Raw genomic sequence first — 13,131 nt, forward strand, 5'->3', positions numbered from 1 at the left:
TAACCAAGGAGACCTAAAAATTGACTTCCATCCGCCTACACTGGTGGGTCCAAATCCATAAGCCTGATTCTTCAGACTACTTTCTGTACATGCAAAGGTGCATGAATCAGTTTGCACGTGCAGTTTCCATTTGCCTAGGTTACCTGCCAGCCCGGCTTAGCAACTTAAATGGAAGTCTGGTAGATTCCTGCTAAAAGCTGAAAAGCAGCAATTGCTTCTGTTGATTTCAGAAGGAAACACACCAGCTTCCTGGCCCTGACCCAAAGGCCCACCACTCGAAGTGATGTGTGGAAGGAGCTGAATGAAACCCATGATCAACTGTCCTTGAAAAAAAAGAGTCTATTCTGCCCACCTACTGATAATTCAAGCAATTCCTTGACCTGCAAAACATTTACCAGAAGGGACACATAATCTACAGTCTTGGAATATCTGGGCACCTTGTATAGTGTTAAATCTCAATGATACAACATTGAGAAATGAAATCAAAACTACTTCTGCTCCTTCACAATTTCATTTCAGCCTCAGGGAGACTGGCAGCAGACTAGGGCAAAGCAAAGATAACAGGTACTGATCTACAGTGAAATGATTTACTTCCTTATCATTCATTGACCCAAGTGATTGAAGATCACCTAGAAACTGGCACCGAAAAAGCACAATCAGCTGTTTTTCACCTCACTGGTTATTTTAGTGTATGTCTGCAGCAGCATTTTTATATTTGGAAAGAGAGGATCCTTGCTTTGATCTTAAAAATTTATACCAATATTTTTTTTATGGGTTCAATCGCACCTGAGACTTACATCAAGAAAACCAAAGAAAGAAGTTATAACGATTCTTGGTTCTTGTTTCCTGTTTCTATGCAGAAAGTTTCTACAGTTCCTTCTATCCTGTTTCTGAATCTAGGTGTTTCTGTAGTTATTATTAGTGACTAAACAAGAAGACATTATACTGTGGTTTTTTTTTTTTCCCACTTTAGACATAAGAAGATGACCTGTTCAAAAAGATTTAAAAACATACTTTAAAATGAGATGTTACCAAGTATTTCTCAAACCTTTCAGAATCAAAGAATTATCTCTATGCCTTTTGTAACTGCATCATTTTTGCAGCACCATCTAATCACCATATAAACCAGGTTAGCTTCTAAGAAGCGATCCTAGAAATTAAAAATGGACTCTATCTGTTAGCCTTTATTATATGGGGAAAAATAATGAAGAAGATGGGAATAATCTCCTGTGATTTTGTGGAGGCTCAATATTATTTTAAAGCTTTTGAATTTCTTTTTAAATTTTATTTTTAAATTTAAAATATAAATCTACATTATCTTTTTTTTTCTTTTTAGCTCGAACTGTTTTAGTCACCTAACAATCCACTGTTCATGATTTTCTGATATTAATGCTCAAAAAGTTCCCATTCAAGGTTTTAAAAACTCACTCCTTTAAAACTCCTTTAAAAACTCACTAAGCCCTTTCAATGATTTGAGTTGCATTTATGATTTTATAGTTAAGAACCTGTCAGTTTTCTATTATGAAGTTTTATTTTCAAGGTCGTTCACATAATCTTTGAATTCCTTCAGGGACATCTGAATGATCCTTTCAGAATTTCCTATACTCACCAGGAGCTTGAAAGGTTTCTATGAGCTACTTAGATATTTCACATGGACTTTCTTAGCTCTGCGGTGCAAGCTTACTGCATTTAACTCATGAAACTGTAACTTAATGATAGAAAATTGGTATGGAATGACATTTGACACGATATCCAAAAGCATTTTTTTTCAGTTACAAATTCTGTAGTATCTTTATTTGGGTGTTCTTACACAAGAACATAAATATTCTGTCCCGCAAATTTGCAGAGAATTTAGGATGTGTTTGGAATAGTGCTTTGGGGACATGCTAAAACCTAGTCTATCAAATTTATAATCAATTTATTTAAGCACCCAGTTTTTGAAAACTGCATTAGCATCTCTGTTGCACCAGTGTCTTCGAAAAATATATAGTGGTGTTTTATACAGATATATCCTGGCTTACAGCTGCCATTTCACCAAGGAAGGAGGAAAAAGAAAAAAAAGAAAAAAAAAAAAGAAAAACCAAACTCTTCTGTCCAGGTTAGTTGTTAGTTAATATTTTGTTAATCATACGGGTCAAATGGGATAACCGACTCTATTAGATAGGGTGCTAGAAAGGATACTGAAGAAAGAATTTAATTTCTCACACTGTGTTTGATTACCTGTTACACTCTGTTTACAAAAAAAAGTTTAAGCAATGGCACTTTTCTGACATGAAGATGGTCAAGGAAAATAGCAAGATGCTCAGCTATAGCACTAATGAAGGGCTCAAAATTGTCTGAGAGCTGAAGCAAAGCACAGAGGAGAAAACAGATGCCAGCCAGTAATCTCCAAATAATATCCTAATGGCCTTTTCCACTGCTGCTATAGGAGAAAAAAATGGGTTAGATGGACCCACTGGGGCATTTCTTATGCTTTCAACTGATGTGCATTTCCATGCTTGGTGTCCCTTCTACTGGATTTACCAGATATGGAGACCCAGGTGAAATCATACTGACTGCCAGGCTAAGGAATGATCTATGGGACACTGGGATCATCTCTTTGGCTCAGTATCAACTTTAAACAGGAGTAAACTCACAGAGCATTCAGACAGTTTACTGTTTTCCACAAGGAAAATAAAAATAATGAGGACAAGCTGGTCTTCATGAAAATCAGCAGAACAATTTCTAGCCTTGAAAATAAGTATACAAGTAATCACTTCAGAGGAGAGGGAATCTTAGCATATGAGGAAACACCAGTGGCAACATAGGCTTCTTTGAACTTTGACAGTGCTTTGCAAATTTTGAACAGCCTGGAGCATTTTAAATATTATTCCTTGAAGACATTTAATAGCAAAGAACAGTGTTCTGAGGACTACCTAAGCAAACATTTCAAATGAAGAAACAAAGAGGAAAGCATCTTTTTTACTTTTTATAGTATCTCACTTGCAATGGTCTTAATAATGGTTGAGAAGGTATTTCTATCATGGCAGTCAAAGGATTAAGAACATAATCTGTTGTGCTGACATTTTTCATGTTTGTTCACTACCCAAATATGAATTATTATGAAAGTGTGCTAAAAATCCAATTTGGCTGGTTCTGAGTTATGGAAAATGAGGAAATAGATTCCGCATCATTTGAAAAATGTTTAGGGTGCCCTTTTATACTCCAATTCAAGAAGCATTTAGTATGACATATACCTGCCTTTGGCATGTCTGAAGAAATCTGATTTTGAAATCACCAAGCTATGCATCTTAAAACTACCTACCTCAATCACAACTGTGCCTCATTGCATATTTATTAAAGGCCACATTTTCCCTTGAGATGACTCTCAATGAAGTCATGCACATGTCTGTGTGTAGAATTTGGTGATAAAGCATAAATAAAATAGCAGAGTTGAAGAAGGAATGAAAATTATAAAAGCTATTGGAAAATAACTCCCCTCCAAATGCAAGGTGCATGGGAATACAAGAGGATTAACTCCATGAATACTTTACTTGGTCCAATTTCACCTCAGGTTCTCACAGATTGATGCAGAGTAAAACTTTTGATTAAACTTCAGTTTAACTCTTACAAACCTAAAGGAACTTACATATACAGCACATATATCAAGTGTCATATATACTCCACAGAACTCAAGTTTTCTTTGTTCTCAGATATGAACTACCCAAGTAACCTGCATAAGGATTTAACTCTACTGACTTGTTATTTTTTCTTTCATCTTCCCCCACATAGTTAAGAACTCAGGTTATACAACAAATCAAGCTTACAGTAAGGGGCATTTAATAAAATGTTGCAGCTGAAATGAAAAAACATGCATTGATTTTACATATAATAACTCAAAAATTAAATACTGAATTATTTCATCAAAGGGCTAGAATCAAACCAGAGCTGAATTAGTTTAGTTAATTTTATGAACAACACTTATGCAACAGCTTTCGTGGATTTAAGTGAAGCATCCTCCCCTCCCACAGGTGTCTCAGTGACCTTGCGAGTCACAACCACTGAGTCTAGTTCCAAAATTACACATATCATAAAATGTATGTTCACATTCATTGCATATTCTTTCCTCTTAATCATTTGTCTTGGACAAATTTCTTAATAAGTAATTGAGAAATACAGTTGACAACCTTGTATACTTTTTTCTTTAAAGTTCCTTCTGATGTTTTTTCTTCATTCTGCAGAAACTTGATTAAAGACAGCATGCATATTTTGGCAGATGGGTGATTGTCTCTTAAATCCTTCTACAAAATAGACATTAGTGGAGTCTTACAGACATGTGCAATTTTTCCCCTTAAAATATGCACAGCTCAGCCTTTGTGGTTCTTATCCATAGCCTGCTGCCCACTTGCAGAGCTGCAGATTTCTGGACAGCTGCACCAGGACTTACAATGATTTTATTTGAATTTGAAATTGTTTCACTTGAGCCATGCCATGCACATTTTAAATGGCATCTTCATTTGTATCTACTGATGTTCACATTTGTGTATCACCACCATTTCATTTCAGGCATGGGAACCACAGTAACTAGTCCCTCTCATGCTCTCAGCAGATGCTCTTCTTCTCCACAGCAACAACTCAGTGCCTGGAAGAAAGGATTTGTTAGGTCCATTACCCTTCCCTGATGGGCTCCAGGAGCCCCAGGAAGCACAGGATTAGAGTTTCAAAACAGATACAGTATTGACTGCAGCTCCCTTGATCTGTTAAAATTACGTTCAGCCCTTCAGCTGTAAAGTTCCGTAGCCGCTGAACTAGGACAAGTGATGGCACTTTTTTAAGGGAAAGAAAATTGCGTATAGAGGGGACAAAGTGTTTGTTTTATCTTTGGAAGCCAGTTGCTATAGCTGGAACATAGTAGACAGATAACAAAAATTATTTTCTTTTCCTCTGTCTACAGCTTGTTTCACTTTGGCATTTATATCTACCTGTCTGCCTGTCTGTGTATGTATGTATCCATCTATCTAAATGCATGTGTATATACATCAGTATATGTACATACCTCTGTATATGACCTATTCTATTTATGGCATATATTGCATTACAAATTAATTTTACTAGTCTAAAAAAATTAAGTTTTTCTGAGGAATGTTTGTTCTTTCTCCAATCTCCTTTCCTTGTTTACTAGATACAAGTAATTCTGGGCTTCATAAATGTACATTTTTAATAATTTATTATGAAGCCTACATTTCACACTAGGAAAAACAAATTAATTAACTGTTTAATCTTGCTAAACACAGTGGGACACATTTAAAATTACAGCAGACTGACAAAACTCCTTTTGACTGAATGAAATGGTGATAATTTACACGGCTGAGTAGCTTGCCCTGCCCCTCCTCACCTACAAGAGCAATACATGTCTTTTGAGGGTAGAAGTTACCCTCAAATTACTAATTACCCTCAAAATTACTAATTTTGGAGACTAACAGGACTGCTTAGCCCATAGAACTAGGTCTGTCAATTACCATCTATGTATGCACATGAGTGTGTATAAACAATATAAGTTTTCACAATAAGAGAAAATGTTGTCTTTTGTGAACTGCAGGAAGAAGAGTACTTTGGCCCATATACGATTCACAGACTCTAAAAGTTCTCCTGACCTTAGGCCTGGAATAGTCATGTCTTTCACAAAATACAGATAGTATGTACCTTAACATGTGTCTGTCTGGTAACACCATCTTGCTTACAGGTTGCAATGCTCCTATGGGACCCAAGGTACAAATTTCCCCCAAAGAAAACAATTATTCTCTAACTCTCAATCTCTGAACAACAAGCTACTGCCTAGACAGATGCTAGCAACACTAACACAACTACTCTGTATTAAGTGAGGTAGCATGTGACTTTTTTGTGTGTGTGAATTGCAGTTACGCGGGTATGTTCCAAAGATGAAGTAATTTGATCAAAGCTTATGCCAGACCCGTTCAGGTCAGTTGGAAGAAATCACAGAACCATAGAATGGTTTGGGTTAGAAGACACCTTAAAGATCATCTATTTCCAAACCCACTACCATAGGCAGGGACACCTCCCACTAGATCAGGTTACCCAAGACCCCATCCAGCCTGGCCCTGAACACCTCCAGGGATGGGGCATCCACAGCTTCTCTGGGTATCCTGCTCCAGGGCCTCATCACCCTCTGAGTGAAGAATTTCTGCAGAATATCTAATCGAAACCTACCCTCCTTTAGTTTAAAGCCATTACCCCTTGTCCTATCACTCCACTCCCTGACGAAGAGTCCCTCCCCAGCTTTTCTGTAGGCCCCCTTTAGGTAGCGGAAGGCTGCTGTAGGGTTCCCCTGAAGCCTTCTCTTCTCCAGGCTGAACAAACCCAACTCTCTCAGCCTGTCTTTGTAGGAGAGGTGCTCCAGCCCTCTGATCAACTCCTCTGGACATGTTATAATAGGTCCATGAACACTGGAAATTAATAGGAAATTAACATTGTAGTCCGTGATTCATCTGACTCCCAATGTTTTCACAGATGAATGCTAATCAATATGCCTCAGCATAAATCCGAATAATGTAGATATTTTAATTCACTTAATTTTCTGTATTCTGAGGCAGTTAGGGAGGACTTACATGCCTCAGAAGCTCTTTGATTCTAGCCCCATGTGTAGAAATGTAATCTGAATTTTGTCATAGGACAGATATTTCACAACTCTAATACTCAAAAAGAAAAGCTCATGGAATTATGATGTAATAAATTCATTGAAAACTCTTTTTATATGTACTTACATTATTTTTTCTTTCTTTCCAGTCTCTGTTGTCCTGTAAAATGGAAATGAAGAATAAACTCTCACAAAATTATTTTGTTAGTCTTAGATCAATGATGAAATGCAAATGCAGAAAATTGTCTGTTACATCGTCACATCATTTTTAAACATGTCAACATTAAAATATGACCATCATTTGGATTACTTGCCAGGATGTTTTTGCCCTTTTTTCCTTACCTGATTTCATTGGGATCTTTTTGTATTGGTTTCTGGACAGTGAAATCCTTGAAGGGAAAGGTTTTCTCTTTGTTTAGTAGAAGCGAAGAGAATGGATTCTGCTATCATATCGTGTGTGCACCTAATTTTACAGTGTTATGTAAGTGTTAACATTTAAATAAAGCACTGTAAAGTATTTCCTCATAACAGAGCATACCATGATAACTGATGGTATGTCGCCTCTAATTAACAGTGAGTGTTGTTTGTTTCCCTGTTCTCAAATTGTGCCTAACTTTTTATATTGCTTTTGGAGAAGCGAGGTTTTCATTGCTTCAGCTGCTGAAGTGTTATCTTTCCTTCCTGATGGTAATGCTTTATTTCTGAACAGTAACAAAGAAGTCATTGCATAACTTCATGAACATCCTAAATCAGATGATTTGTTTAGAATTGCAGATTATGATCAATGAGGCTAATAATGTACTTGAACCATATTTCTGTCATCATAATTACATACAGAATAGAGCCATCACAAACACATTACAATCCATTTTGAAGTGTGATGCTGAGTAATGAAGATGCATGATGCCAAAATTTTTATCTTTAATTATATATAGCAGTGTAACACAGAAGAATGAAAGCTCATATGAGAAGACACTGACATTCCTGTTAGTGATTTTCACTCACTCTTCTCAAATTGGTACGTCTCTTGCTCCACATCAACTACACAAAACTGCAGACTACATCTGTTGAGACAACATATTTCGTATGTGTTTTTAGACACTTCCAGCCCTTGGGTAAATTGAGATGTGCTAAAACATAAAGATGTCTAATGAATTCTGATAAATTGTAGTTCTCCAATAGAAAAGTTATACTTTCATGTTTGTTCAAATTATTGTTGATACTGCAGGCATCCAGTAAGAGCAGGGCCTGCATGTTCTACAGTAATATAATTCATTTACTCTTAACAATTGATTGAAGGTTGTGTTTTTGTGTTTAGTTGACCACTGACTTGTCTGTAATTATTCAGTGTATGAATTGGTTAAATGCTGAGAATGCACGACCTCTAATGCAATTTAACACCTGCACTGCTTTTATGTTTAATTATTAATAAAAGCAGCTAATTATTTTGTATGACCTTGTGCCATGAATATATCCTTTGACTGTTTTTCAGATCAAAAGGCATCTTCAGAAACAGAGATCAAAAGAATTTATCAGCAGCTAGTAGAATCAGTTCCCTTCATGATATACAAACTCCTTATTTGAAATCAAAACTTGGTTTTACTGTTGCTTCACTTGAGATTACATGCAGTGCTAATCACCCAGTGTTTGGGTATTAAAATGGAAATTGTATCTTATTTTTTATTTATTGGATGTAACTAGCTTGCACACATGCACACACATTGTTCCTTGATTGCAAAGCTGATCTATTAGATTATGCAATCACTGGAAGTGTTGAGAACATAAAGTTAATGCAAGTTTAAAAAAAGCTACATGTTATGTTTGGGAAGTGTTCTTCAATAGACCAAAATTATGTATCTCAAAGTGAGTCTGCAGCCGATTGTGCCCTTATTTGCTGCTTTCTGATGAATAGCAAAGAGATATTCTGTTTAAATGGGGGTTGGGTGGGGGGTAGAGAGAGGGAAAGGGGAACTATTCAGCTTTTTCCACCTTAAAATATTGGGATGCTTCATTTAATTTAAAATGCAAAACTAAAAACTGTAAAGTGTACATGGCTGGTATTCTGAAAGTTGCATACAATGAGTTTAGAAGTTTGAGACACATTGCTTTTAACTACTATTAGTTCCAAATCCCCAAAAAAGAGCTGTGAATCTAAAATTAAATTTATGCAGATCTTGAATGTTTAAGTATAAAATAATCAAGCCTAAAACATCTTAACTGGCACTATTTATTGGTAGAAGGTTTCAGACTTGGTAGATGTCTCTCAGCAAGCCTACCCTTGTGGGTACCACTGGTACTTTAAAAAACAAAAAAACAAACAAACAAACAAAACAGTCAGAGCCACTTTCTAGTTTTAAACAGTAATAACACTGCTTCTGCCTAATTCTGCCTTTTACATTCAGCTCTCTGTATATAAAACCCAGAATTGCAGGTAAAAGCACTAAAGTCATTGTTGGACTTGATGATCTTGGAGATCTTTTCCAACCTAAATGATCCTATGATTCTATGTTTCTGTGTCTCTCAGTTTTTTCTTTCAGTCACAACTGAAAAGATTACATGAAAACATGGACATTTTGTTCTACATAACGAGTGTCCACTTTGAGAAGTATCTGCATCACTTTTATGCACAGCAGATGCACAAAGATATACAGGAAAGGATAAAAAAAGTATGGCTGTTGGTACATTATTGTAAAGTAAAGTAATAATATAAAAAGGCTGGAGAATATTTTGTTATTTTTTCCCCTGGGCTTCACTGAGAAATAAGTAGCACTGTCAGAAAGAAAATACTCTCTAAATTATTCAGTCTAATTTATTTTTATTATTTAGAGTATAAAATGAAAGTTGCAATGTGTTAAGTTTTCTGTAGTGGGAGTGGTGAATTTATTTTTCAAGGAAAAAAAAAGATCAGAAATCTGACACTATGTATCTTGATAAAAGCATTAGGATTTTTTAATAAATTAGCTTAAGGTGTTAAAAACAAAGCTTTTCAAATTATCCAAGAAAAAAAAGGGGGATGAGAATTTAAAAAATATATATTGCTTGTCATATCTGAATACTTCTGTGTTTATAAAGATCAATCCTATACTGAAGAGTTTTATATATTTTGATAAACCTAACTCCAATGCAACCAGCTTCCTTACTGATTTCTTACCTTGCCTCCTGCTCTCCCTCCCCTCCTTCATCAACTGCTGAGAAACCATTTCTGGCCAAGAAGGCCTTAACACAAACTTTTCAGCATAGCTTGTGTAAAGAATTTAATTGTACATACAATAATAACTTCTTCAGTTGATTGGCAATCTTTGATCACAGCCAAAAGGGAGCATATATCTCCAATGTACTGTTAAAGAAATACTGTTTCAAAGTTTTTAAGATCTCATGGATATCCAAACACAAGAAATGTTTAAAGAGAATCTAATTAATCAACAAGTTCATGAGACCTTCATGCTCAGTAAAACTAATATCAGCTTGACACCAAGCACACATCAGCATAAAAACATGGAGGACCACTTTAGGAGACACAGGTGATGATGATGAGCTTTAAGTGAAAACACCACCTCAACAGCCAACATGAAAATTAAAATTAAGAGCCTGATTGACCAGCAGCTCCAGCCTGTGCTCTAAGCCATTCATTGCCTCTACACTTCTCCTCAGGGCCTTGCTTGTCTGCTTCCCTCACAGAGGGGGACTCTCTCCCTCTCTGAAGACAGGGAGGTGGTTGTTAAGTTGGCCATCTTCTACAAGGCTTCCACGTTTCCCCAGCCCTTTGTTTTCCCCTCAGCCTAGGTGAGGGCCTGGCAGGGCCCAGGCAGACTTGGAGCCAGGAGCTCGCCTGCCCCAGCGCAGCCCCTCTGCCCTGGGGCTGGGCTGCCACCTGCGAGGGGGCAGTGTGGATCTCAGTGAGCCGCCTGTGAGGGCTTGCCATGGAGCCCTGGAGCGTCCCCCAAAGCAGAGGTCCTGCTGCAGGTGGGTTGGGACTTCCTGAAAGCCTCGATCTCCATAGGGCCAGGGAAATGCTAAGGGTGGCTGGGTGAAGGTGCCGGGCACTGGCCTGAGGAGATGCCCCCACCCAGACGCCATTTTGTTGGTGTGAGTGGGCAGCCTCCCCCTGCCGCTGCTGTTGCTGTGTGTGGAGACATTGTGTTTGTAAATATTGTGTTTTGGGTGGAGATCTGGTAATTAATTATCTGGGGCGCTAGTGAACCCAGTGAGAGAAGCAGGCATCTTCATTTCAGTGTGTGAGCAGTTGATCACTGGCTGCCTGCATGGGCCTGGTGAACCTGGAGCCATTTTGTCCCAGGCAAGCTGTGTGAGGGGCTGCTTCAGGCTGCCATGGCTTGGCTTGGTGGGGCGGGGTTCTTCAGGGTGAGCTCCTGAAGAAAGACTCACTTTTATTAGTTTATTTGGAAAGAAATGGCAGCTTTCATGTAAAACGTAGGGGGGTTTTGTTTGGTTGGTTTAGGTTTGTTTTTAATTAGGATAAGCTGTGAATGACTTCTAACTGCAGGTTATCTATTATTCACGTTTTCAGTTTTCTAATGTGCTACAAATCTGAAGATTTTTTCCTATGTGTTTGATCTAAATTACAAGAAAGAATGTTGTATTGTTGCTTTGTTGGATAGATGATGGGCAGCAATTAATATTTTTAATGTGCTGCTTGTTAAAATAAGGTTGTATCATCTTATTAGTCTCCCACACTTTTATACACTTTTATGACCAATGGAAGAATTTTTTTTTTTTTTGGTTGTATTTTTCTCCTGTTCATTTTCTTAATTTGAATAAAGTAGTAATTGATCAGAATTGAAGTGTAAAAAATAATTTATTTTTTGTAGACTTGGTTGTGAATGCTTGGCAAGTCACTTTCACTGTGACTATCTTTTACAACTTCCAGTGCTTCACAAACTGATATTCAAGAACTATGCATGTAATTGTGGTTATAGTTACGTTAGTATCTGTAGTAAATATAAAGCTTTGTTCTTCATCAGATACTGTATGCTTTTTAGAGTACTAGATTCCTAGTAGCCTGCTATTCTTCTTGTCTCAAAAAACATTTGCTTTCTCTTGAACAAACTCATTTTTCATTCTGCCAGTATAAAATTTGTGTGAGGAAACCAAGTTTTCTGCTAAGTTACCTGCAAGTTACTTGTTCACTGAAAGCTACTGATATCACAGATATAAAAAACTTGTGAGAATGGAACTATTCAGATAGAGGTTGGAAATGTGAAATCGAAAAGTATGGTAATGTTTTATTCAGTATATTTTTAATGTGGGAAGAGGAAAGAAGCCAAATAATCCCTGTATAATCTTCCAAACCATTTATGATTGCCTTTTTAAAATTCTTCTCTGAAATTCTACATTCAGGAACTAATGTAGTAGATGAAGGTTGGAGGTACAGCAACTTTTTTGTTGCAACTTGGCAGTATATAAAGACTAAAGATAGTCTTTATGTATTTTTATGTAAAGATACGTATATTCATAGTCCAAAATGTCAACTGTAAATTTATCCTTTAGGTGACTAAATACTATTAGCACATGTGAATTTTTGTAAATGACTAAAGATCTGACTTTCACAGTGTATTTTGTAAAGCAGTAATGAAAAGTATATTCTCAATTTCCAAAGCAATTGGAGTTACACCCGATTGATTACAGTTTGTTTCTGTAGGGGAAAAATATCTGTGCCAATATAAGAGCAGAAAGATGTCCACCACAGAGTTATACTTTAATTTCTGAGCAGAGGCCTTGGTAGAATAAATACCCTTTTACATCCATACACACATGTCTTCAGTGCTGAGAATAGTAAAGAAAAACATGGTAGTGGTAATTGTAATGTATGTCAGATTCACTAGATAGCATTGTAAGAGGCACAGCCAAAAAAAAAAAGTTAGTGGAGAAAAAGTGCAAAAGGAAGAACTCTCAGCTTGAAGGGAGAACATATACATAATTTAAAATGATCAAAAATCTCAGGCTTACATTAGGGTTTTCTACTTGGCCTATTCTGATGGGAATAGAACAAAAATAGAATCTTTTTATCTTTTTAAGGCTCCTATAGTGCATAAACTGTCCTTGCTGCCAGCGCTTTTTAATGTTTCTTTAATAAGATTGACAGGGTTGAACTTCTGAATGACTTAAGATTCTTCAATGAAGAATCACATTTGTGTCACTGCAGTGGTATGTTAGGGGAAAAGTTTTTTTTTTTTTTAAAAAAAACGTATTTGATTCTGTTCAGAAACCAAAATGCCAGAACAGTTCAAACCTTGAAAGAGATAATCTAAGCATGTAATAGTTATGGATATATATATATATACACACACTTTGTGTTTATATACATACTTGTGTACATATACCCACTTGTGTTTGAGAAGGCAGTTTTGTTTGGTATCTAAAAATGGGAGTTTACTCATTTTCAAATGGGAGGAAATAATGTATAATTTCCTCACATGATCTTGCCAAAGACTAATGCACAGCAGCTTTATGAAGGGCCAATCTAGTTGTTTTATGCT

The 13,131-nt window shown here is 36.6% G+C and overlaps 1 protein-coding gene and 1 long non-coding RNA gene across 7 annotated transcripts in view; one reads left to right on the plus strand and one right to left on the minus strand.

The window, feature by feature from the left end:
• Positions 1-1,674: 1,674 nt before the first annotated feature.
• On the minus strand, positions 1,675-10,067 carry LOC310896125. Its single transcript, XR_014581203.1, has 3 exons — positions 9,786-10,067; positions 6,762-6,794; positions 1,675-4,621 (listed from the first exon to the last, which is right to left on the minus strand). It is a non-coding gene; the product is annotated as an uncharacterized lncRNA (long non-coding RNA).
• A 165-nt stretch (positions 10,068-10,232) lies between these two features.
• The window catches only part of MEI4 (meiotic double-stranded break formation protein 4), a 162,569-nt gene continuing 159,670 nt past the window's right edge, over positions 10,233-13,131 (plus strand). For 4 of the 6 annotated variants that reach the window (XM_083828033.1, XM_083828034.1, XM_083828031.1 and 1 more), the window contains exon 1: positions 10,233-10,597. In XM_083828033.1, coding sequence (XP_083684159.1) covers positions 10,555-10,597 — 43 coding nt within the window. In that variant the 5' untranslated portion in view covers positions 10,233-10,554. The remainder of the gene's footprint in view (positions 10,598-13,131) is intronic. The other 2 variants (XM_083828030.1, XM_083828029.1) reach the window with 1 other exon arrangement.

This window comes from Anser anser (genome assembly GCF_964211835.1).
Source record: "Anser anser genome assembly, chromosome: 3".
NCBI classification, from domain to species: Eukaryota; Metazoa; Chordata; class Aves; order Anseriformes; family Anatidae; genus Anser; species Anser anser.